The following is a 25749-nucleotide window of genomic DNA, read 5'->3' as shown; positions in this document are numbered from 1 at the left end:
GTCTTGCAACCTGTTGGGGAGCGCTGTTGCAGTATGTCCATGTCTTAAAGGGATAGTACACCGCAGTCTGTCAGGGCATGCTGGGAGTTGTAGTTTTACAACAGGTAAGGGATCTCTTATGCAGTATGTCAATCGCCTCATTAACAGTACGCCGCAGGCTATCAGAGCATGCTGGGAGTTGTAGTCTTGCAACCGGTTGGTATTGCTGATGCAGTATATCAATCTCTTAAAGAGATAGTACACCATAAACTGTCAGGGCATGCTGGGAGTTGTAGTCTTGCAACCTGTTGGGGAATGATGTTGGGTATGTCCATGTCTTAAAGGGATAGTACACCGCCACCTGTCAGGGCATGCTGGGAGTTGTAGTTTTCCAACAGCTGGGGAGCCACAGATTGGGGAACATTGAACTAGCAGGCATCCCATTGCATTCTGTCAGTGACCGGCGCCTTCTGTAGGACACAGGCAAACAAAGCCCCCATTGCTTTCAATGGACATGATGGGTATCACAGAGAGAAAGCCATTCACTGCAGCATCTCCGCCCGGGCGATCCTATAGCGATCCTTATAGATATCGTCATGTGTATAGATCAGCAGTAATGGAGAGATTGCAGCCTACCTGCCCGATCCTCTGGATCAGTGACACCGGACCCGTCCTGCTGCCGCGGCTGATGTCCTCCGGTTCCCTCTCCGCATCTCGCTGTCAAAATTCTCCATCACGTGATCCGAAACCATGGAGACACGGGGGCGTGGCTACAAATTCAAATCACTGGCTCGTACGTTGTCTATCATCCGGCGGCCCCGCCCATCTGGGAAGGCAGGGTGCCTATTGGCCAAAAGGAGCTAACAGGCGGTGCAACCTCGTTGATCACGTGCCATAGTAACAATTACTAAGGACGCTGGAGGAGTAGTAATAGTGGGACCCTCAAGTTTCGCTTCGTGGACCCGAATCCTGGAACCGGAAATCTGGTGAAACGCCCCCCCAAAATAAGGTATTCCTGTCTGGTTAGTGGTGGTAAATAGTACATTTCCAGTCAGCAAGGTTGTCTTTTTTGTCTTTGAAATGTTTTTGGTGATATCTGCTCCTGGAAAAGCTGAGTGGAGACCAATATGGCCGCCATTGTAACTCTTAACACAGTGTTTTCCAGACAGCGTGCCTACAGCAAAATAAAGGCTGTCCGAGCATGCTGGGAGTTGTAGTTTTGCAACAGTCAGTTAGGTTGTCTTTTTGTCAGTTTTTTTGTGCTATCTGCTCCTGAAAAAGATGGGTGGGGACCAATAACACAGTGTTTAACACAGTGTTTCCCAACCAGGGTGCCTCCAGCTGGTGCAAAACTAGAACTCCCAGCATGCCCGGACAGCCAAAGGCGGTCCTGGCATGCTGGGAGTTGTAGTTTTGCAGCAGTCAGGTTGTCTTTTTTAATCATGAAAAGGGTTTTTGGTGCTATCTGCTCCTGGAAAAGCTGGGTGGCTGTTCGGGCATGCTGGGAGTTGTAGTTTTGCAGCAGTCAGGTTGGTTGTCTGTTTTGTCATGAAAAGGATTTTTGGTGCTATCTGCTCCTGAAAAAGATGGGTGGGGACCAATATGGCTGCAGTTGTACCTCTTAACACAGTGTTTCCCAACCAGGGTGCCTCCAGCTGGTGCAAAACTAGAACTCCCAGCATGCCCGGACAGCCAAAGGCGGTCCTGGCATGCTGGGAGTTGTAGTTTTGCAGCAGTCAGGTTGTCTTTTTTAATTTAATCATGAAAAGGGTTTTTGGTGCTATCTGCTCCTGGAAAAGCTGGGTGGCTGTCCGGGCATGCTGGGAGTTATAGTTTTGCAACAGTCAGTTAGGTTGTCTGTTTTGTCATGAAATGGGTTTTTGGTGCCATCTGCTACTGGAAAAGCTGGGTGGCTGTCTGGGCATGCTGAGGGTTATAGTTTTGAAACAGTCAGGTTTTGTCTTGTCTTTTTTGTCCGATTTTTGGTGCTATCTGCTCCTGAAAAAGATGGGTGGGGACCAATATGGCTGCAGTTGTACCTCTTAACACAGTGTTTTCCAACCAATGTGCCTCCAGTTGGTGCAAAACTAAAACTACCAGCATGCCCGGACAGCCAAAGGCTGTCCGGGCATGCTGGGAGTTGTAGTTTTGCAGGAATCAGGTTGTCTTTTTTTTTTGTCATGAAAAGAGTTTTTGGTGCCATCTGCTCCTGGAAAAGCTGGGTGGCTTTCCAGGCATGCTGGAAATTGTAGTTTTGCAACAGCTGGAGGCACCTTGGTTGGTAAACACCGATCTGGATTAAATAGAGAGATAAAGAAACCCTTTTGGGCAAACGTAGATACAACTAAGTCCATTTTTCACTGTTTTCCCTCAAACAATCACTCGCTCCCTAGTAGAGTCACAGATGACAGCGCCCGCAGCCCCTGCCAGTCTGTGTGTTCTTGGCTCCGGATGAATTGGCGGCATCTCATATGACCTGGAGGATACAAGTCAATGGAGAATTTCCAGGAAAATCCCCATAACATAGTACTGAACCGATTATAAGCCTAAGGTCTATTAGTAGGGAACATGGCCTGGGTGTGGGGCATCACATGAGCCTTACACTTCTTGTAATAAAAAATAAAACAATTCATGGAAAAATAGAAATAACTTGATTTCCTATGTCCTGTCTTGTTCTAAAAGGAGTACTCCGGAGGGCAAATATTTTTTTTTCATCGATTTGTAAATTACTTCTATTTAGAAATCTTAATCCTTCCAGTACTTATCAGCTGCTGTATGCTCAACAGGAAGTTGTGTAGTTCTTTCCAGTCTGACCACAGTGCTCTCTGCTGCCACCTCTGTCCGTGTCAGACAAATCCCCATAGCAAACCTATCCTGCTCTGGACAGTTCCTGAAACGGACAGAGGTGGCAGCAGAGAGCACTGCGGTCGGACTGGAAAGTACTATACAACTTCCTCAGGAGCATACAGCAGCTTATAAGTACTGGAAGGTTTAATTTTTTTTTAAATAGAAGTAATTTACAAATCTGTATAACTTTCTGGCACCCACCCGAGTACCCCTTCTAGTTGTAGTTTTGCATTTGCATCTTCCGCGGATTTGCTGCAGCTTATGAAAATACTTTCATTTTCACTTTTATTTCACATGCTGAAGATTTAGGGTAGGGTCGCACGTAACGGATCCGCAGCCTATTTTACGCTGCGGATCTGCTGGTGACCCGACCCTATAGTGCGCCTCCACCCATGCCAGCACTGCTCAACACAGGAACCCCACAAGTGCAATCTTGCATCTGATCCACACCAGAATTTGCACTGTATGTTTGGACCTGAGGAAGGCACTCTCTGTGTGCCGAAACGCGTCGTCCATTGTTTCAAATAAAAATATATTTATTGTCCTGTGCTGACTAGAGTCTTCCCATTTGTGACCACGTTTGTGCGCAGCGCCTCTAAGACCGTATTTTCTCAATTTCTCACATGTTGCTCAAACTGGCCCTTGCACAAGGGTCCAGTCCCGGTCCGAGTGCAGCAGCCATTACCTACTAAAACCATACCCCCACCAGTCCACTGCAGGCATTGGTCCCAGCCATCCGATCTGGTGAGTATATCACTTAGGTAAGGTGGAGGGTCACACTAAGTCGGTATTCGTAAACTAAGGGAGCGCCCCCTGTTTTCATTTTACCTCTTTTCCTATGTCTATTTTACCTATAAGCAGAACCGATCCTGCTTGCGGACATTGCGTCATGTGAACATAGCCTAACAGTCCTATCTACAGTAGCGAATCCACAACAAAACTGGTTCAGAATTTGGCACAGACACGCTACTGCAGATTAACAAAAGGCTGAACCACAGATCTCCCTGCATAAAATCAGCAGTGTACACATTGGTGGAGATTTATTTAAACCTGTGTAGAGGAAGAGCGGTGCAGTTGCCCATAGCAACCAATCTGATCGCTTCTTATTTTTTAAAGAGGCCTGTCAAAAATGGAAGAAGCGATCTGATTGGTTGCTATGGGCAACTGCACCGCTCTTCCTCTACACAGGGTTTGATAAATCTCCCTAATTTTGTATAAAAGTAACCTAAAGGAATCACTGTGCACGACAAGGCTTTCCGTCCCCGCGCTTTATACACTGCTCAAAAAAATAAAGGGAACTCTAAGATAACACATCCTAGATCTGAATGAATGAACTAATTGTATGAAATACTTTCGTCTTTACATAGATGAATGCGCGCTGACAACAAAATCACACAAAAATTATCAATGGAAATCAAATTTATCAACCCATGGAGGTCTGGATATGGAGTCACTCATAATCACAGTGGAAAACCCCACTACAGGCTGATCCAACTTTATGTAATGTCCTTATACAAGTCCCAATGAGGCTCAGTAGTGTGTGTGGCCTCCACGTGCCCGTATGACCTCCCTACAATGCCTGGGCATGACCCTGATGAGGTGGAGGATGGTCTCCTGAGGAATGTCCTCCCAGACCTGGACTAAAGCATCCGCCAACTCCTGGACAGTCTGTGGTGGATGAAGCGAGACATGATGTCCCAGATGTGCTCAATCGGATTCAGGGGAACGGGTGGGCCAGTCCATAGCATCAATACCTTCCTCTTGCAGGAACTGCTGACACACTCCAGCCACATGAGGTCTAGTATTGTCTTGCATTAGGAGGAACCCAGGGCCAACCGCACCAGCATAGGGTCTCACAAGGGGTCTGAGGATCTCATCTCAGTACCTAATGGCAGTCAGGCTACCTCTGGCAGCACATGGAGGGCTGTGCATCCACCCACCGCCAAACTGGTCATGCTGGAGGATGTTGCAGGCAGCAGAACGTTCTCCAAGGCGTCTCCAGACTCACATCTGCCACATGTTCTCAGTGTGAACCTGCTTTCATCTGTGAAGAGCACAGGGCGCCAGTGGTGAATTTGCCAATCTTGGTGTTCTCTGGAAAATGCCAAACGTCCTGCATGGTATTGGGCTGTAAGCACAACCCCCACCTGTGGACTTTGGGCTCTCATACCACCCTCATGGAGTCTGTTTCTGACCATTTGAGTGTACACATGCACATTTGTGGCCTGCTGGAGGTCATTTTGCAGGGCTCTGGCAGTGCTCCTCCTGCTCCTCCTTGCACAAAGGCGGAGGTAGCGGTCCTGCTGCTGGGTTGTTGCCCTCCTACAGCCTCCTCCATGTCTCCTGATGTACTGGCCTGTCTTCTGGTAGCACCTCCATGCTCTGGACACTACGCTAACAGACACAGCAAACCTTCTTTCCACAGCTCGCATTGATGTGCCATCCTGGATGAGCTGCACTACCTGAGCCACTTGTGTGGGTTGTAGACTCCGTCTCATGCTACCACTAGAGTGAAGGCACCGCCAGCATTCAAAAGCGACCAAAACATCAGCCAGGAAGCATAGGAACTGAGAAGTGATCTGTGGTCACCACCTGCAGAACCAATGCTTTATTGGGGGTGTCTTGCTAATTGTCTATAATTTCCACCTGTTGTCTGCTCCATGTGAAATTGATTGTCAATCAGTGTTCTTCCTGAGTGGACAGTGGGATTTCACAGAAGTGTCATTGACTTGGAGTTACATTGTGTTGTTTAAGTGTTCCCTTAATTTTTTTTCGTTTTTTGAGCAGTGTATTTCAAAGTAGTTTTTATAGCCCTGTGCTAACAAACATAACTTTTACCTTTGTTTACTCGCGTTGTGCCAGTGCCATGACGCAACCATGTTAATCAGTAATCTGATCAGCCGTACGTTCCATCAGGACGATCAGCTCTGTGTTATTATGGATAATATAATTCTATGTAATCCTGACAGTGGAGGAGAGATCTACTGGTAAGATACTGAACTATACACACACTCACTGGCCACTCTATTAGGTACACCTGTTCAATTACTTGTTTAAATAAGTAGCTAATCAGCCAATCACATGGCAGGAACTCAACGTATTTAGGCACGTAGATGTGGTCAAGAACTTGCTGAAGTTTATTCTGGCCTTATACATCTTATTCCCTCGTGCAGCCCCCGCGCTGCCTCCGAGACATGACGTTCACAACCCCCCTTCTCCATTCATGTCTATTGGAGGGGGCGTGACGGCCGTTACATCCTCTCCCATCGACACGAATGAAGGGGCGTGGCGACACAAGGGGGCGTTGCTTTGAACGTCATGTTTCGTAGGCAGCGGGCGGCACAGGGGGCTGCACCGAGATCACGGTGGTCTCAGCGGTGGGACCCCTGCGATCATACATCTTATCCCCTAGCCTTTGGATAGGGGATACGATGTATAAGGCCGGAATACCCCTTTAAGGATAATCCTCACCTTTTAAAAATCATAAAGCTTTCAATTTTCCACCTAAAGACCAATATGAGGGTTTGTTATTTTTTGCGCCACCAATTGTACAGTGACCCCCCCCCGACCTACGATGGCCCCGACATACGATCATTTCAAGATACAATGGCCTCTCAGAGGCAGCATCAACATACGATGCTTTTGTATGTCGGGGCCATCGCATAAATGGCTATCCGGCAGCGCAGACTGCTTCAGCTAACACCGGATAGCCGTTTACGGTGCCCCGTGTGGTCCGCTGACGATCACTTACCTGTCCTCAGGGCTCCGGTGCGTCCTCTTCGGGATCCCCTGCATCGTCGGCGCTCTCCATCGTCGTCATCACGTCGCGCGCACGCCGTCCCGTCATCCAATAGGAGCGGCATGTGTAGAGACGTGATGGCGGCGACGGAGAGCGAAGATGCCGGGGAAGCAGAGGCCTTGCCGGAGCGTCGGGGACACCCTGGGGACGCGGCGACAGCGATGGACGGCGACATCCAGGGCATCGGTGACGGTCCGGAGCGGCGGGGACACGTGAGTATAACCTCCAATACCAGTGGTCTTCAACCTGCAGACCTCCAGATGTTGCAAAACTACAACGCCCAGCATGCCCGGACAGCCAACGGCTGTCCGGGCATGCTGGGTGTTGTAGTTTTGCAACATCTGGAGGTCCGCAGGTTTTAGACCACTGTCCTATACTTTACTTTGCACGGATCCCTCAACATACGATGGTTTCAACAAACGATGGTCCATTTGGAACGGATTCCCATCGTATGTTGAGGGACCGCTGTACTTTGTAATGACATCATTTACATTATCATCAAATCTACAGTGAAACAAAAAAAAAATATTTGTGTGTGGGGCAAAATTGAAAATGCCATTTTTGAAGTTTCTACGCAGTGCACTTTTTTGTAAAAATGACGCATTATCTATATTCTGAAGGTCCAAAGGATTAAAACAATACCCTATTTATATAAGTTTTGTTTTACTACATTAAAAATATAACTTTTTGGTATAGAAATTAGTATGCATAACATTTTCCTCCTCTGACCTCTATAACTTTTTTTTTTTTTTTTCGTATACCGAGCTGTATGAGGGTAAATTTTTTGCGCTGTAATCTGTTGTTTTTATCGGTGCCATTGTGGTATTGATCGGCCTTTTGATTGCTTTTTACTTATTTTTTTCTGGAATATGACGTGATTTAAAAAACAAACAAAAAAAAAAAAAAAAACACAATTCTGGGGTTTGGTATGCCCGTACCAGATAAAATAATGTTAAAGGGGTATTGCAGGAAAAAAACTTTTTTATATATATCAGCTGGCTCCAGATTTGTAAATTACTTCTATTAAAAAAATCTTAATCCTTTCAGTACTTATGAGCTTCTAAAGTTAAGGTTGTTCTTTTCTGTCTAAATCCTCTCTGATGACACGTGTCTCGGGAAACACCCAGTTTAGAAGAGGTTTGCTATGGGGATTTGCTTCTAAACTGGGCGTTTCCCGAGACAGGTGTCATCAGAGAGGATTTAGACAGAAAAGAACAACCTTAACTTCAGAAGCTCATAAGTACTGAAAGGATTAAGATTTTTTTTTATAGAAGTAATTTACAAAAATGTTTAACTTTCTGGAGCCAGTTGATATATATAAAAAAAAGTTTTTTCCTGGAATACCCCTTTAAGGCTGAGGATGGTAGGGCTGGCACTGTTGCAGCATAAAAACAGGGTGTTTAGGGAGAGGTCGAGGTACTGAGCAGTAGATAAGCAGACATGGGTGATCCAACGCTGGGGGTGCAGATCACTAAGTACGGGCAGTTGCAAAAACAAATGAAGTGAAAGACAGGAATCCGCACTCGCCCAATGGTGTAAGTTTCTTTATTAGTGTTTATCCATAAGCCCGGCGTCACGACACAGAGTAGCGGCCGGCATTACACCGATAAATGGCAGAGACGAGGCAGCGCTCCTTTCGCGGTCTTGCCCGCTTTCTCAAGCCCACTGGACGTCACCTGAGGACGCCATTAAACCTGGTGCCTTCTGTGACGTCAGACCGCTACTCCCTGTCGTCACACCGGGCTTATGGAAGACTGATAAAGAAACTTACGCTATCGGGTGAGTGCGATCTCTTGTCTTTCACTTCAGATAAATAATTTTATATTTTAAAGGTTGGACAATTACTTACGCAGGGATACTTAATATGTTCAATTTTATTATGTTTTTTTATATGGAAAATGGGGATGATTTGAACTTTTAATATAGAAGACGTTTTTGTTTTTTTTAAACTAATATTTTACTTTTTTTTTTTTTACACTTTATTAGTCCTCCTAAGGGACTATTATGAAATTACTCATACAAATCAATGGAGTTCCATATAACTGCATTGATCTGTGTAATCTTGGCTCCATTGGTAGAGCCTGGTGCAGAAAGGCTTCATCAATTAAAGAGCTGCAGCACACAGGGAAGCAAAGGCAAGGCCTCAGGCTACCTCCATGGTGGATTTCCCACAGGAAACAGAGGCTACAATTCACACAGACACCAAAACTGGACAATGGAAGACTAGAAGAACATCTGGTCTGATGAGTCTCGATTCCAGCTGTAAAGCAAGAAGAGGGTACACTGAATAACTATCTGCACACCCATACATAAATAGTAAATATAACAATTCTTTATTAATTACATAGACACCAAGTATACAACTGTACAAAAATTGTGGAAAAGGAAACAATAAAACCAATTAAAAATAATGGGCTAGAAGTGTAAGCCCAAGCACTAACCTAGGGAGGGGCCATGAACCCCCTCACCTAGAACAGGCACCCGTCCTACTTGCCTAAATATACAGTCACTCCATACAAGTAAGGATATTATGAATCATAGGTATACAGGCCATGCAATAGTATAATCAATAATGTATGAACAACAATAAATGTCTATAAATATACACCGAAATTACCTATAATACTTGCAAATGTTGTATGACTGAAACAAGCGTTCCAAAGATGGAGGACTGGTTCAACCCCTGAGGAAGTCGCCTTTGGGAGCGACTGAACGCGTGGGGTCATCTGTGGCCCCGTCCTCTTGCTGACTTACTTCCATCTGGTCCAGTCCTCCATCTTTGGAACGCTTGTCTCAGTAGTGGTGTCCCGGTACCGTATTGCATACCGTACCTTGTATGATGGTCCCCAAAGTCAGAGTAACTATGCTCAGGTAGGGTCCCCCAGGTGGGACAGCCCCTAGTCGCCTCTTTTCTATTCTAATTCTGTGATGTTTATATGTACATATTTAATAATAATGTGTATTTAGTATAATGTATAGTATACTTACCTTGTTGGCGTCGCAGGACCTTCGGTCATGTGACTATATTATTTCCTCTATGGTATGTTACCCATAATTCTATGTGAAGGTGTTTGACAGAAGTATTAGACCAATTAGCTCTAATCCAGCCCCTGCCCATATAAGGGAGCTGTAGCCAATTATCGCTCTCTTGGGTTGCTGCTCTTGTGGATGCCGGACTAGCAGGATGGATCTGCGCAACTTTCAAAGACACGCTAGGCCAGAAAACCTGCCGGCCTCAGCTGAACTAAAACCGTAAGTTCTGAACTAATCCCCGCTAAAGCTAGCGTGACTACTGGACTGCAACTAATTCCCCTAAGTCCAGTGGAACAGCGCATATCAGTCTACGGACTCTAAATTGCTCAAGGTCCCTACCACTGTCAATCTCTAAGAGAATTTGCATGTACAAAGACTGTTTTGGTTATGACGCTTGCATAAAATTTTCAGTAAAAGTTCCAACTGTTTTCAGCAAACTCTCCGGTTGTGGACATTCAATTATTCTATACCTCCCTATTGCTCTTGGGAAGGGTGGCGGTAGGACAAGTATTACAGAGGAGCCCTCACCCTGGCGTCACGAATAGAAAGGGTTAACCAGACACCCTTTAGTAACCGCACAGCTACACTCCCTACACCCAACTCCCCCAGGCTATCACACAGTCATACAACATTTGCAAGTAATATAGGTCATTTCGGTGTATATTCATAGACATTTATTGTTGTTCATACATTATTGATTATACTATTGGTACTTGGTGTCTATGTAATTAATAAAGAATTGTTATATTTACTATTTATGTATCCGTGTGCGGATAGTTATTCAGTGTACCCTCTTCTTTCTTTGCTGTATGTCGTATGGTACTCTGATCAGCACCCATAACAGATATTTACATTTGATTGATCCCCCATCCCTTTTTGTGTATATCGATTACAGCTGTGACATTTAAAAAAATATTGGAAGTGTTCACTGTGCAGCAAAATCCCATTGACAGCCATGGGATCTAAAGGGGTACTCCGCTGCTCAGCGCTTGGAACAAACTGTTCCGAACGCTGGAGCAGGCGCCGAGAGCTGGTGACGTCATAGCCCCGCCCCCTCATGATCATGAGGGGGCAGGGCTATGACGTCACGAGCTCCCAGCGCCGGCTTCAGCATTCGGAACAGTTTGTTCCAAATGCTGAGCAGCGGAGTACCCCTTTAAGCCATGAAATTATGCTCGGAAATATCTCAGTAAAAAACCCAGCCTAAATCCTCACCTAAATCCACCCAATTTGGTGTGGATTTCGGTGCAGAAATGCTCCTGGCTCTACCCCTCCTATGTAAAGTACATTGTATACTGCATGGAAAAAAAATGGGTTTACAGTGTGGTTTTTCCTCTTAAAGTCATAAGGACAAAACTACCGCAATAATATAACACGATATTCTGCAATGTTATAAAATAAGGGACTAAATTTCATTGCAGCCAGAGACAAAGTGGCACGGTGCTTACTTGGCGCTGCTGCCTCTTCCTAGTAGAGTTTAGCGGAAGTCACAGTGTTCTGACCCCCACGTGTAACTGGGCCATGGATCAGTAAAGGAGGTATCACGTTCCTTTTGATGTGATACCTTCCTGATACATGAGCAGATAGCGTTTTGTTCAGTTCTTTTGCGCAATATTACCTGGACCAGCACGTGAAGAGTCCAAAGTCTTATTGAGTTGGTTACTAATAAGTAACTAGCATTGGGTCCCTGAGTTTAAATGGCTTGTCTAGGTCATCTGACATCAGGATAGGATGAGTTGATGTTTTTATTGGTGCCCTTTTGGGGTACATATGAATTTTTATTTACAGGGCTAATGGCTGTTTTAATGGGCAAGGGGTATTTTACTTTGGGGTACACTAAGAAGCGTAATTTAAGTTCCTTCTATAATTACACTCAAGAATGCAGAAGCCGCATTCAACTGCTAGAGGATACCTGGCCTCTCCACTAGCATGGTGGGTAATGGCTGGCCCAGCGAACCAGATGGTAGTGGTGCAGGCAGAGGTACAGGCAAGTAGGCTTAGTTAGCAGGCCAGGTCGAGCACAGGATAGGCAGTACAGTACACTAGAAACAGGCAAAGGCAGTGGCCTACCAAGGGGGGGGTGCCATGACGGAGTCACCCCCCCCCCCCCCCCATCCACTGCTGAACCGCGACGCCTTTCCTCCCGGCGCCTGCATCTGTGTAGTCAGAGCGCAGCAGGGGGGAGGAGTGATGCGGTGACGCACAACGTGACGTCACGATGCTGATGCCGCCTTCACGGATCTTTTAAAGGAGCGAGAGGATCCATCTCCAGCGGTCGGACGGAGGCATCATCAAAATATAAGTGAATAATTCTATGTGAAGGGAGGGGGTGTAATTAAGGGGGGGGGGAGGAGGGAGGTGGGTGTCAAACAAAGAGTCTGCCCTGGGTGCCAAATGCTCTAGGTACACCCCTGGGCAAAGCTGGGATCAATAACAGGGCAGAAGGTTTCGGTAGGAGGCACAGGTTCAGAGTAAACTGTCTAGGCCAGCAACAGGACAAATATGATGCTGCACAGGAGGGATCGGGTGGAGACAAAAATCAGGAAAGGGATACCGGTCAAAGCTGTATCAGGAACAGAGCACCTTCACTTATGGACACTAGGGACCAAGACAACATTCAGGCACCAAGGAGAGCAGACTTACATAGAATCTGCAGAGCTGTGATCGGAAGGGGACACATTTTGGAGATTACTGCCCCTTTATATTATAAAAGGAGTCGGTGTGCACTTTCTAGTGGCCGACCTGGGAAGTGCAAAGGGAGCAGTAGCACAAAGCGGGAGTAGGTCAAGACGGGAGTGAGCCCTCAGCTGCAAAGACTACTAACCACTCTGTATTGCCACTTAGATGCCACGGTCAGCATCTGCTGCAATTAAGACCAGAGTAAGCCAGCACTAGGATCGATCAGTCCATAGACTACAATGCATTTCCAAGTGGATTCTGAAAAAAAAAATGTATTCAAAACAATGAGACTCTGCTGCAACAGAATTTCTGAGCTGAATTTTCACACCGGATTACACTCGGAAATTCTGCCATGCAAATGGGGCCTTATACACTTAAACATAGTAGAAGATAAATGCCCAAGGAATTTGGGAATTGTATCGCCCGACGCCCAGGACATGCAGTTCCAGGCGCCTGGCAGAGGAATTCGTCAGGCATTTAGCCCTGCTTCGGGCAAGCGGAGCTAAATGCCAGAAGAAATCACATATGGCAGACTGTCTTGCCCCGTCACTAAACTGCTATACACCGCAGCTGTATGCTGCAGCTTATAGCGAGCCTTCCTGCGCGCGATGAGTGACATCATCGCACATGTCACACAGGATGACGGGACGCTGACATCCTGCGCGGCACGTTCGCTGACGTCACTCACTGCGCGCACCTCCACCAGGAAGTCCCCACAGGGAACAGGGAGATGTTAGTAGAAGTGAGTTACTTACTCAAACTTGGCTACTTACTATATAAGGGAGGACCTGCCTACCACTAGGGGCTAACCTATCTACTTAGGGCAGTGCTTCCCAACCATGGTGCCCCCAGCTGTTGCAAAACTACAACTCTCAGCATGCCCGGACAGCCGAAGGCTGTCCGAGCATGCTGGGAGTTGTAGTTTTGCAACAGCTGGAGGCACCCTGGTTGAAACTTAGTGGGTATAATTATTTAAATGGGAGCCCTACCTGCCGGGGGTCATATCTATCTGGGGGCCTTTCTACCTGCTGGGGAGCCCCACCTAATCATCAGTGATGGGAGTCATATATATCTGGGGCCTGTCTACCTACTGGGGAGCACTACCTGATGGGGGTCATATCTATCTGCGGACCTGTCTACATATGGGGGAGTTCTACCTAATAGGGGACATATCTTTCTGGGGCAATGTCTGCCTACTGGGGGAGCCCACCCTTCCTACAAACTGGGAGGGACATATCTATCTGGGGCATTATTTACATACTAGGGGAGCTCTACCTGCCTACCTACCTGATAAAGGGACATACCTTCCTGAAGGGGGGGGGGACTACCTATGTAATAAGGCAGGCTTACTTATCAGGGGCCCTATCCACCTAATGGGGTGACATAGTGGTCTATTAACCCCTTAAGGACTCAGCCCATTTTGGCCTTAAGGACTCAGACAATTTAATTTTTACGTTTTCATTTTTTCCTCCTCGCCTTCTAAAAATCATAACTCTTTTATATTTTCATCCACAGACTAGTATGAGGGCTTGTTTTTTGCGCGACCAGTTGTCCTTTGTAATGACATCACTCATTATATCATAAAATGTATGGCGCAACCAAAAAACACTATTTTTGTGGGGAAATTAAAACGAAAAACGCAATTTTGCTAATTTTGGAAGGTTTCGTTTTCACGCCGTACAATTTATGGTAAAAATGACGTGTGTTCTTTATTCTGAGGGTCAATACGATTAAAATGATACCCATTATTATATACTTTTATATTATTGTTGCGCTTAAAAAAAATCACAAACTTTTTAACCAAATTAGTACGTTTATAATCCCTTTATTTTGATGACCTATAACTTTTTAATTTTTCCGTATAAGCGGCGGTATGGGGGCTCATTTTTTGCGCCATGATCTGTACTTTTTTTTGATACCACACTTGCATATAAAAAACTTTTAATACATTTTTTATAATTTTTTTTTTAATAAAATGTATTAAAAAAGTAGGAATTTTGGACTTTTAAAATTTTTTTTCGTTCACGCCGTTCACCGTACGGGATCATTAACATTTTATTTTAATAGTTCGGACATTTACGCACGCGGCGATACCAAATATGTCTATAAAAAATGTTTTTTACGCTTTTTGGGGGTAAAATAGGAAAAACGGACGTTTTACTTTTTTATTGGGGGAGGGGATTTTTCACTTTTTTTTTACTTTTACTTTTACATTTTTTTACATTTTTTTTTACACTTGAATAGTCCCCATAGGGGACTATTCATAGCAATACCATGATTGCTAATACTGATCTGTTCTATGTATAGGACATAGAACAGATCAGTATTATCGGTCATCTCCTGCTCTGGTCTGCTCGATCACAGACCAGAGCAGGAGACGCCGGGAGCCGCACGGAGGAAGGTGAGGGGACCTCCGTGCGGCGTTATGAATGATCGGATCCCCGCAGCAGCGCTGCGGGCGATCCGATCGTTCATTTTAATCGCGAACTGCCGCAGATGCCGGGATCTGTATTGATCCCGGCACCTGAGGGGTTAATGGCGGACGCCCGCGAGATCGCGGGCGTCGGCCATTGCCGGCGGGTCCCTGGCTGCGATCAGCAGCCGGGATCAGCCGCGCATGACACGGGCATCGCTCCGATGCCCGCGGTTATGCTTAGGACGTAAATGTACGTCCTGGTGCGTTAATTTACGTCCTGCGTCCTTAAGGGGTTAAAGGGGTACTCCGGTGGAAAACTTTTTTTTTTTTTAATCAACTGGTGCCAGAAAGTTAAACAGATTTGTAAATTACTTCTATAAAAAATCTTTATCCTTCCAGTACTCATTAGCTGCTGAATACTACAGAGGAAATGCTTTTCTTTTTGGAACACAGTGCTCTCTGCTGAATCACGAACACAGTGCTCTCTGCTGACATCTCTGTCCATTTTAGGAACTGTCCAGAGCAGCATATGTTTGCTATGGGGATTTTCTCCTACTCTGGACAGTTCTTAAAATGGACAGAGGTGTCAGCAGAGAGCACTGTGCTCGTGATGTCAGCAGAGAGCTCTATGTTCCAAAAAGAAAAGAATTTCCTCTGTAGTATACAGCCGCTGATAAGTACTGGAAGGATTAAGATTTTTTAATAGAAGTCATTTACAAATCTGTTTAACTTTCTGGCACCAGTTGATTTAAAAAAAAAAAAATAATGTTTTCCACCGGAGTAGCCCTTTAAGTTTCTATTAATAAAGACCTTATTTACAGACTATTTTGGTTTAAATTATTTTATGTACCAGGACAAGTGGATTGTCATGAGGGACAAGTATATTGTGCTCCGTTTTAAAGGAGTTATCCAAGAAAAAACTTTTTTTTTATATATATCAACTGACTCCAGAAAGTTAAACAGATTTGTAAATTACTTCTATTAAAAAATCTTAATCATTTCAGTACTTATGAGCTTCTGAAGTTAAGGTTGTTCTTTTCTGTCTAAGTGCTCTCTGATGACACCTGTCTCGGGAACCACCCAGTTTAGAAGCAAATCCCCATAGCAAACCTCTTCTAAACTGGGCGTTTCCCGAGACAGGTGTCATCAGAGAGCACTTAGACAGAAAAGAACAACCTCAACTTCAGAAGCTCATAAGTACTGAAAGTATTAAGATTTTTTAATAGAAGTAAATTACAAATCTGTTTAACTTTCTGGATCCAGATGATATATATAAAACAGTTTTTTCCTGGAATACCCCTTTAATCCCTTGGACAAGTATTTTATTTTTATTTTTTTATTTCCACACCCCTGAAATGCCGCATGTGTCCTTTCACATATATTCGAATGGAATAAATCACTTTTTTTTAAACAAAAAATATGTATTTTTTTTTTTTTATAATTAAAGCGAATGACCGACACAGGCGTATAGTGTAGTTATACCAATGCATAAGCAGCACATAAGTGTCACTGTGTTACCATGGAGATTGCCATTCAGAATTCTGGGAAAGACGGGTGACAGCCATAAAGTTGGACATTATGATCGTCACCCAACTTTCTCTAAAAATGTATTTTATTTTTTATTATTTATTCTTGTAGCTCTAATAAACCACCTTTGTCGCTAGAGAAGTTGCATGAGAATATTCCGTCTTTCGCCGTTTTCTGAGCAGCTGTAACGCTTAGAAGTATTTTCCATCTTCTGTCTCCGGCATAATTGTTCGTGAGTCACCGCTCAGTCACAGTCTTGTGAATATTCAGTGTTCAGCATCAGCCCCAATCACCATATGCCTTACTTCTGCTTAAAGACAAACATCTACCACAGTGTTTCCCAACCAGCGTGCCTCCAGCTGTTGCAAAACTACAACTCCCAGCATGCACGGACAGCCAACGGCTGTCCGGGCATGCTGGGAGTTGTAGTTTTGCAACAGCTGGAGGCACCCTGGTTAGAAAACATTGACCTGAGGGGGCAGCAGTTAAATGAGTATGAATGTATTTACTGGAACAAGACAGGTCAGGAGAAGCCATTTTTAAAATGGAGAGAAAGAAGCATAAAAGGCTGTCCCCACTAGGTGCTATCTCCAAATGAAGGAATAAAAAATGAGGAGAATCCTCTTACTTCAATAAAAACTTGTTTATTAAATAAACCAAAAAATGAAATAAATAACAGACTACATCAAAGCAAGACGCGTTTCGGGTGTTGTACCACCCTTCCTCAGTTGCAGATGAGTGGAGTGTGATGGGCATAGGGGCATGACAAGCTGCTGCTCATTGACCACACCCAGCAATTTTGGCTCCCTATGTTTGGGACTACAAAGAGGGCCCCTATGCCCATCACACTCCACTCATCTGCAACTGAGGAAGGGTGGTAAAACCCCCGAAACGCGTCTTGCTTTGATGTAGTCTGTTATTTTTGTTTATTTTTGTTTATTTAATAAACAAGTTTTTATTGAAGTAAGAGGATTCTCCTCATTTTTTTATTCCTTCATTTGAAGATAGCACGTAGTGGGGACAGCCTTTTATCCTTCTTTCTCTGCATACTTCTTACTGGTTCCACGCAGTTGGCATCGGTCGAATCCAAGACGGCTTGCAAGTTTTCTAGAGTACCCCAAATACAGGGGTCATACGCTTAAAGGGGTACTCCCATGGAAAACTTTTTTTTTTTTAAATCAACTGGTGCCAGAAAGTTAAACAGATTTGTAAATTACTTCTATTAAAAAATCTCTGATGTCATGACCACAGTGCTCTCTGCTGACCTCTGCTGTCCATTTTAGGCACTGTCCCGAGCAGGAGAAAATCCCCATAGCAAACATATGCTGCTCTGGACAGTTCCTAAAATGGACAGCAGAGGTCAGCAGAGAGCACTGTGGTCATGACATCAGAGGAACTGCATTTCTTTTTTGGATTTCTCTTTAGTATACAGCCCCTAAAAAGTACTGGAAGGATTAAGATTTTTAAGTAATTTAAAAATCTGTTTAACTTTCTGGCACCAGTTGATTTAAAAAAAAAAAAAAAAAAAAAAAAAAAAAAAAGGTTTCCACGGGAGTACCCCTTTAACCTCAAGGCTACATCCAGATGAGAGTCCCATCACAGACCCTCACAGATAGCCACTTGGATCCACAAAATGACACGAGGCGCTGTCCTCGAATTTTTTGGTCTTTCTCCTTACATTTTTAAAATGGCACCCATAACTCCTCACATTCCATTAGAACAGTGTTTCCCAATCAGTGTGCCTCCAGCTGTTGCAATACTAAAACTCCCGGCATGCCCGGACAGCCTTTGGCTGTCCGTGCATGCTGGGAGTTGTAGTTTTGCAACAGCTGGAGGCACCCTGATTTAAAAACACTGCATAATCTTGCCATGTTCCTCTGCCGGATTTACACTGCGTTTTTGTCTCCTTTACTGTTTTCGTTACAGTATCTTTAACTTTTTTGTATACAAAGACATAGTCAACTACACGACTGTGTGCGGCTACAACAAAAAAAAACTATACATTGCAATACTTTATATATATATATATATATATATATATATATATATATATATATAAATATATATATAATGTAAGTCAATGGGAAGCGGATTCTGGTTATGGTATATAGCGGCATCCATTTTTAGCATCCATTAACATATATACTTTACTTTTCTTTTTTAAGTGTATAAAACGTATCCGTTAAGCAGGAAAAAGAAATGCAGTGTGACCCCACAGAAGTATTCTCCATTGACAACTATGGGTCCCGTTATCTCTTTGTTGCCCATAGCAACCATAGAGGCTAGGTTGACATTACGGAATCTCCTGACAGGAATTAGTTGGCGTTAGGACCGCGCAGACATTGCTGTCCCCAGAGAAGGCCATGTAGTCCGCCAGAAGAATGACTACACGGCAGAGGAATTTCCGTGTCGGCCGCTGACAGCAATGGAAATTTCCGAACGGAATTTCAAAGTGGAATTCCACTCGGAATAGTGTGTCTGTATGACGCCATTTTGGGAGAAGCTTTATGAAACTGTCTGTGTAAAAGAAAAACTGCAACCAATCACAGCACGGCTTTCATTTTTCAAGAGCGCCGTAAGAAATGAAAGCAGAGCTGTGATTGGTTGCTACGGGTGAAACCAGACCGTTTTGGTTTCAGGCAGATTCATAAACCTGAGCCAATGTCTTTGTTGCCCATAGCAACCAATCACAGCACAGCTTTCATTTCTTAACAAGCTCTGGTAAAATGAAAGCTGCGCTGGGATTGGTTGCTATGAGCAACAAAGACATTAGCTCAGGTTTATGAATCTGCCTGAAACCAAAACGGTCTGGTTTTACCCGTAGCAACCAATCACAGCTCTGCTTTCATTTCTTACGGAGCTCTTGAAAAATGAAACCTGTGCTGTGATTGGCTGCAGTTTTTCTTTTACACAGTTTCATAAAACTCCTCCCAAAATGGCGTCATACAGACACACTATACTGCGGCCCTCGTAATGCCTATGGCTCTATATCATACAGAGCCGCAGGGACTTTGTGAGCCGCCATTCACGTTCCGTCCTGTGCATGAGGCCGAACACTAATGACAGAGGAAACCTTATCTGCAGGTAACCTCTATTTAGGAGCCATTGAAGCAGAACGCAGTAATCTTAGGGCCTGCGGGTTTATCAGGGATCTGACGGACAGGACAACCTGTATGTACCAGAAATGTACAATAGACAAGGGGGTCGTCCAATTTATTTATTTATCTATTTGTTTATTTTTTTTTATGAAAGGGCTAGGCTGCCTTTTTGATGCACATTGACTATAGTTCTTTTGTAGCCAAGCCTGGCTTGGATTAAAGGGGTACTCCACCTCTAGACATCTTATCCCCTATCCAAAGGATAGAAGATAAGATGTCTGATGGTGGTGGCGGGACCCCCGCGATCCCCCTGCTGCACCCAGCGTTCGTTTAAAGCATCAGGTGGAGCGCTGCAGGCTTGTGACATCACGACTGCGCCCCGCTCGTGACATAACGGCCACACCCCTTCAATGCAAGTCTATTGGAGGGGGCGTGGCGCCCCCTCCCATAGACTGGCATTGAGGGGACGTGGCTGTGACATCATGAGCCGCCACCCCGCACCACCAGCCATCCGGCACGGAGCAATGTTTGCTCCGTGCTCCAGATGTCTGGGGTGCCGCAGCCGAGATCACGGGGTCTCCAGCGGCGGAACCCCTGTGATCAGACCTCTTATCCCCTATCCTTTGTATAGGGGATAAGATGTCTAGGGGCGGAGTACCCCTTTGAATGGGTACTCCTGTGGAAAACTTTTTTTTTAACCATCTAACGTGTATGGCTGTGTTTTCCAACAAGTGTGCCTCCAGCTGTCGCATAACTACAACTCCCAGCATGTCTAGACAGTCAAAGGCTCTGTGATCAGAGAGGGTCCCAGATATCCCCTATTCGGTGGTTGGAGGATAACTTTTAATCTTGGGAGAACACCCATATAAGGGGAATGTATAGCATTAAAGGGGTACTCCTGTGGAAAACTTATTTTTTTTCAAATCAGCTGGTGCCAGAAAGTTAAACAGATTTGTAAATTACTTCTATTAAAAAAATCTTGATCCTTCCAGTACTTTTTAGGGGCTGTATACTTCAGAGGAAATGCTTTTCTTTTTGGATTTCTCTTCTGTCCCGACCACAGTGCTCTCTGCTGACCTCTGCTGTCCATTTTAGGAACTGTGCTGAACAGGAGAAAATCCCCATAGCAAACATATGCTGCTCTGGACAGTTCCTAAAATGGACAGCAGAGGTCAGCAGAGAGCACTGTGGTCGTGATAGAAGAGAAATCCAAAAAGAAAAGCATTTCCTCTGTAGTATACAGCCCCTAAAAAGTACTGGAAGGATTAAGATTTTTTAATAGAAGTATTTTACAAATCTGTTTAACTTTCTGGCACCAGATGACTTAAAAAAATAAGTTTTCCACAGGAGTACCCCTTTAATGCTATACATTCCCCTTATATGGGTGTTCTCCCAAGATTAAAAGTTATCCTCCAACCACCGAATAGGGGATATCTGGGACCCTCTCTGATCACAGAACCTTTGACTGTCTAGACATGCTGGGAGTTGTAGTTATGCGACAGCTGGAGGCACACTTGTTGGAAAACACTGCCATACACGTTAGATGGTTACCTGGTCCTGCTAAAATTGGTGGAAATGTAACTGTGGCTGTGCTCTTCCTACCCCAGACATACCATGTAGCCACACAATCCTATTAGAAGAATGGAGGCTTATAACCGACTATTGGAGGAAACAAAATGTTGAATTTGAACCTGGCTGATCCTTTGTTTCCCCATAGAAGTAACTAAGCTGTGCCAGAGGTGCCCTGCAGCTGCTTATCTATCTTCATCAATAAAAATATGTACATGTAGATGATGGAGATTGGGAACCCGGCTAACCTATATTATATATAAACGACATAAAACACAAAGCGCTTCCTTGTGCGCGATCACCGGGAGAATGGTCTGAGACTTGAATAGTGGATTCGCTCACCTGGTAGGGTTGTGCAGAATCCAGGCACAACACTTACAATGGCGTGGATGTAGTTAGCTGCTGCGGCTTCCCAAAGCCGAGAGGCTCGGCGTCATGGATCAATGGAGCACGGATGGATGAAGACGGGAAGCTGGAATCGCGCTTCTAAATGGTCAGAGTGCACATGGCAATAAGACGTGGTCGAAGTATAGGTATGTATTCATTTATTTCATGCGACGGGTTTCTGGGAAGAACCCTTTCATCAGGCAGGATGCCTGATGAAAGGGTTCTTCCCAGAAACGCGTCGCATGAAATAAATGAATACATACCTATACTTCGACCACGTCTTATTGCCATGTGCACTCTGACCATTGATATATTCTATATAGGGACAGCTTTACTGGGGTACAGTCATACACACAGCCATAGTAGTGTTCTGTGAATTAGTGTTCAGATGATGTCGGGGTAGTCAAATGTCCTTTCCATTTGTACTCTGGGAGATGAGCTGCTGCCAGAGGTTTTCTGTATAGGTTTACCCAGGGCTTGACAGATTTGTTATGAACCACGTACATGCCACACGTCATGTAACATGACGTCATATAAGTTTTCAGTGTCCCCTCATCTTTCACTGCCTCACAGTCATTAGTGTCCCCTCATCTCTCCCTTCGTTACAGTCATTAGTTTTCCCTCATCTCTCCCTGTGTGTCACAGTCATTAGTGTCCCCTCATCTCTCCCTTCGTTACAGTCATTAGTTTTCCCTCATCTCTCCCTGTGTGTCAGTCATTAGTGTCCCCCCATCTCCCCCTGTGTGGAACAGTCATTATTATCCCTTCCTCTTTCCCTGTGTCACAATCATTATTGTCCCCTCATCTCCCCCTGTGTGTAAGAGTCATTACTATCCCCTCATCTCTCCCTGTAGTATCAATCATTACAGTCCCCTAATGTCTCCCTTGTGTGTCATTCATTACTACCCCCCGATCTCATCTTTAAAAATAACCCCAAAAACTTTTTTACTTACCTCTGCCTCCATTCCCGCGATGATCTCCCATTCTGCCTGCAGTCAGCGCTCCAGTGTTACATGAGCAGCAGACATCAGGTGACCAATGAGCGGCCTCAGCGGTCCCGCTTCATACTCAGGTTGCTTTTTGGCTGCGGCCATCACCTCACATCTGCTTCTAAACACCAAAGGCAGAACGAAGGATCAGTGCTAAAACAGAGGAAAAGTAAGCAAAAGAGTTTTTGTTTTTTTTTAAACTGTTTTACTTACCTCCAACTCCATTTCTGCCCTGACCCCATGTTCTGCCTCCACTCTCAGCTGACCTGAGTACTGATTGGTTGCAGCGGACACCTGACGTCCGCAGCTCATTTAACACTGGTGTGCCGACCACAGGCAGAACGGGGGGATCAGCGCTGGAACAGAAGTGGAGGTAAGTAAAACAGTTTAATAAAAATAAATAAAAGATAGATAGACAAACCCCACAAATGGGGGGGGGGGGGGGGGGGGGAAGGGCTGACCTGGCGCCTGGGATTTGTCAAGCCTTGGGTTTACCCCTTTTATTTAGAACACATGCACACTTTGCCAACATGAGCTTGCATGTGTTTAGTGGGGTCAAAAGAAATCCTATGCATAATATGGAAATCCCATTTGAAACGTTCCATCCATTTCATAGGTGTCTGGTAACAAACAAATAAATATGGATTCTTGTGTTTTACAGACATGTCAGCTAGAGATTCGTCCAGGTCTCCATCTCGGGGTTCCAGGGGATCTTCTCGGGCCTCAAAGACCAAAGAAAAGAAGACCGGGAGCGCAAAGCGGAAAGCCAAACTCTCAGGTGCTTCTGCTTATGAGATTACAAGTCTGTTATAGAGGAAAAACCTATTTAAAGGGGTATTCCAGGAAAAAACTTTTTTTTTTTTATATATATCAACTTAAACAGATTTGTAAATTACTTCTATTAAAAAATCTTAATCCTTTCAGAACTTATGAGCTTCTGAAGCTAAGGTTGTTCTTTTCTGTCTAAGTGCTCTCTGATGACATGTGTCTCGGGAACCGTCCAGTTTAGAAGAGGTTTGCTATGGGGATTTGCTTCTAAACTGGGCGGTTCCCGAGACACATGTCATCAGAGAGGACCTAGACAGAAAAGAACAACCTTAACTTCAGAAGCTCATAAGTACTGAAAGGATTAAGATTTTTTAATAGAAGTAATTTACCAATCTGTTTAACTTTCTGGAGCCAGTCGATATATATAAAAAAAAAAGTTTTTTCCTGGATAACTAATTTAATACTATAAAAGAGGTGTAGTATATAGTTCTTATCTTGTATTTCAAGTGACAACATGTAGTACGTTGTTTGAACACATGGTGGCGATATAGAACTAAGAAAAAATAAAATAAAAAGATTTATCAAAACCTGAAGATGTAAAAGTTTTTAAACTTTAAAAAAAAATTAAAAATAAAGTGATCTACTTTGGGCAACTAGTCAACTTTACCTCTTCACAGGTTTTGATAAATCAACCCCATAATGTTTATTTAGACCAGTGTTTTCCAACCAGGGTGCCTCCAGCTGTTGCAAAACTACAACTCCCAGCATGCCCAGACAGCCAACGGCTGTCCAGGCATGCTGGGAGTTGTAGTTTTGCAACAGCTGGTGGCACCCTGGTTAGGAGACTCTGATCTAAACTGGTGATTTCCAACCCTGACAGCCAAATGCACTATAGTTACATCTACCCTGTTACTTAAAGGGGTTATCCAGGAAAAAAACTTTTTTTTATATATATATCAACTGGCTCCAGAAAGTTGATATATAAAAAAAAGTTTTTTTCCTGGATAACCCCTTTAATACTGTAAAAGTGACGTAGTATATAGTTCTTATCTTGTATTACAAATGACAACATGTAGTACGTTGTTTGAACACATGGTGGCGATATAGAACAAAGAAAAAATAAAATAAAAAGATTTATCAAAACCTGAAGATGTAAAAGTTTTTAAACTTTTTAAAAACAAAAAATAAAGTGATCTGATTGGTTACTTTGGGCAACTAGTCAACTTTACCTCTGCACAGGTTTTGATAAATCAACCCCATAATGTTTATTTAGACCAGTGTTTTCCAATCAGGGTGCCCCCAGCTATTGCAAAACTACAACTCCCAGCATGCCCGGACAGCCAACGGCTGTGCGGGCATGCTGGGAGTTGTAGTTTTGCAACAGCTGGAGGCACCCTGGTTGGGAGACACTGATCTAAACTGGTGATTTCCAACCCTGACAGCTAAATGCACTATAGTTACATCTACCCTGTTACTTAAAGGGGTTATCCAGGAAAAAAAAAAGCTTTTTTTATATATCAACTGGCTCCAGAAAGTTGATATATATATATAAAATAATTACTTATATTAAAAAATCTTAATCCTTTCAGTACTTATGAGCTGATGAAGTTGAGTTGTTCTTTTCTGTCTAAGTGCTCTCTGATGACACGTGTCTCGGGAACTGTCCAGAGTAGAAGCAAATCCCCATAGCAAACCTCTTCTACTCTGTGCAGTTCCCGAGACAAGCAGAGATGTCAGCAGAGAGCACTGCTGCCAGGCAGAAAACTCAACAACTCAACTTCAGCAGCTGATAATTATTGAAAGGATTAAGATTTTTTAATAGAAGTAATTTACAAATCTGTTTAACTTTCTGGAGCCAGTTGATATATAAAAAAAAGTTTTTTCCTGGAATACCCCTTTAACATTCCTGCAGCTTTGTATCTATACTTACTAGAGCTTATGGCCATTACATTATCACTGCTTTCAGCAGCAATACATGTGTAGATTACCTGCATTATAACTGTTTTGACCTATTTACGGAGCAGTAAAGCTCCATGTTGTCGCACCTTCGGGCAAGATGTACTTGTACTTATATTAACCAGTGCCCCCTTTAATCTGATTATAAAATAAGGGGTCTGATCCTTACTTTTTTGTTATTATTTTTAGCTAAAAAGCATGAAGATTCGGCAGCGTCCACCAGCTCAGGCAAGTCATCTTTAAAGCGTACCTGTCATATCACAGAAAAAAAATAATGCTTCTATATGTTACTCACTAGTCACTTTTTTATGTGTTTTAACTTTTGTTTTTGGCTCCCAAATCCCTCTGTTCTGCTGCTCACTCATTCTGACATTCACTGCTCAGGAAAGGGCGTGTTCAAGGCAAGCACTGAGCCCGCCCTCACTCACTATGCATTCACTTCCTCCCTTAGTCTGCTGTGCTGTTCTGGGTCTTTTATTCCAGTCACTGCATGCCGCTCTTTAACCCCCTTCTCTCTGTTTATGCTGTAGTCTGATAGGACAGGAGTGAGCACAAAGGATTGCTAGTCCCACCCTCACTTCCTGGAATTTGTCCCTGCTTGTGCTTCAGCTGGGACAAAGATGATGCTGCAGCCGGACAGGATTATGTTTTGGACGGTATGGTGACCCCTAGTGGTCTTTTTTAATAGTCATGATTTTTTAT

At 44.1% G+C, this 25749-nt stretch overlaps 2 protein-coding genes across 4 annotated transcripts in view; one reads left to right on the top strand and one right to left on the bottom strand.

Moving 5' to 3' along the window:
• The window catches only part of MCOLN3 (mucolipin TRP cation channel 3), a 66785-nt gene extending 66014 nt beyond the window's left edge, over nucleotides 1-771 (bottom strand). Inside the window, exon 1 of the mRNA XM_056532519.1 lies at nucleotides 616-771. The gene's annotated coding sequence lies outside the window, so the exon portion shown is untranslated. The remainder of the gene's footprint in view (nucleotides 1-615) is intronic.
• A 64-nt stretch (nucleotides 772-835) lies between these two features.
• DNAI3 (dynein axonemal intermediate chain 3) overlaps nucleotides 836-25749 on the top strand; it is a 219886-nt gene continuing 194972 nt past the window's right edge. The window contains exons 1-3 of one of the 3 annotated variants that reach the window (XM_056532517.1): nucleotides 836-988; nucleotides 22985-23101; nucleotides 25237-25275. In XM_056532517.1, the coding sequence (XP_056388492.1) occupies nucleotides 22987-23101; nucleotides 25237-25275 (154 nt within the window). In that variant the 5' untranslated portion in view covers nucleotides 836-988; nucleotides 22985-22986. Of the gene's footprint in view, nucleotides 989-19072; nucleotides 19365-22984; nucleotides 23102-25236; nucleotides 25276-25749 lie in introns of those variants that run through there. The other 2 variants (XM_056532516.1, XM_056532515.1) reach the window with 2 other exon arrangements.

Source organism: Hyla sarda, chromosome 7 (genome assembly GCF_029499605.1).
Source record: "Hyla sarda isolate aHylSar1 chromosome 7, aHylSar1.hap1, whole genome shotgun sequence".
NCBI lineage: Eukaryota > Metazoa > Chordata > Amphibia > Anura > Hylidae > Hyla > Hyla sarda.
This window is presented reverse-complemented; position numbering and strand designations above follow the sequence as displayed.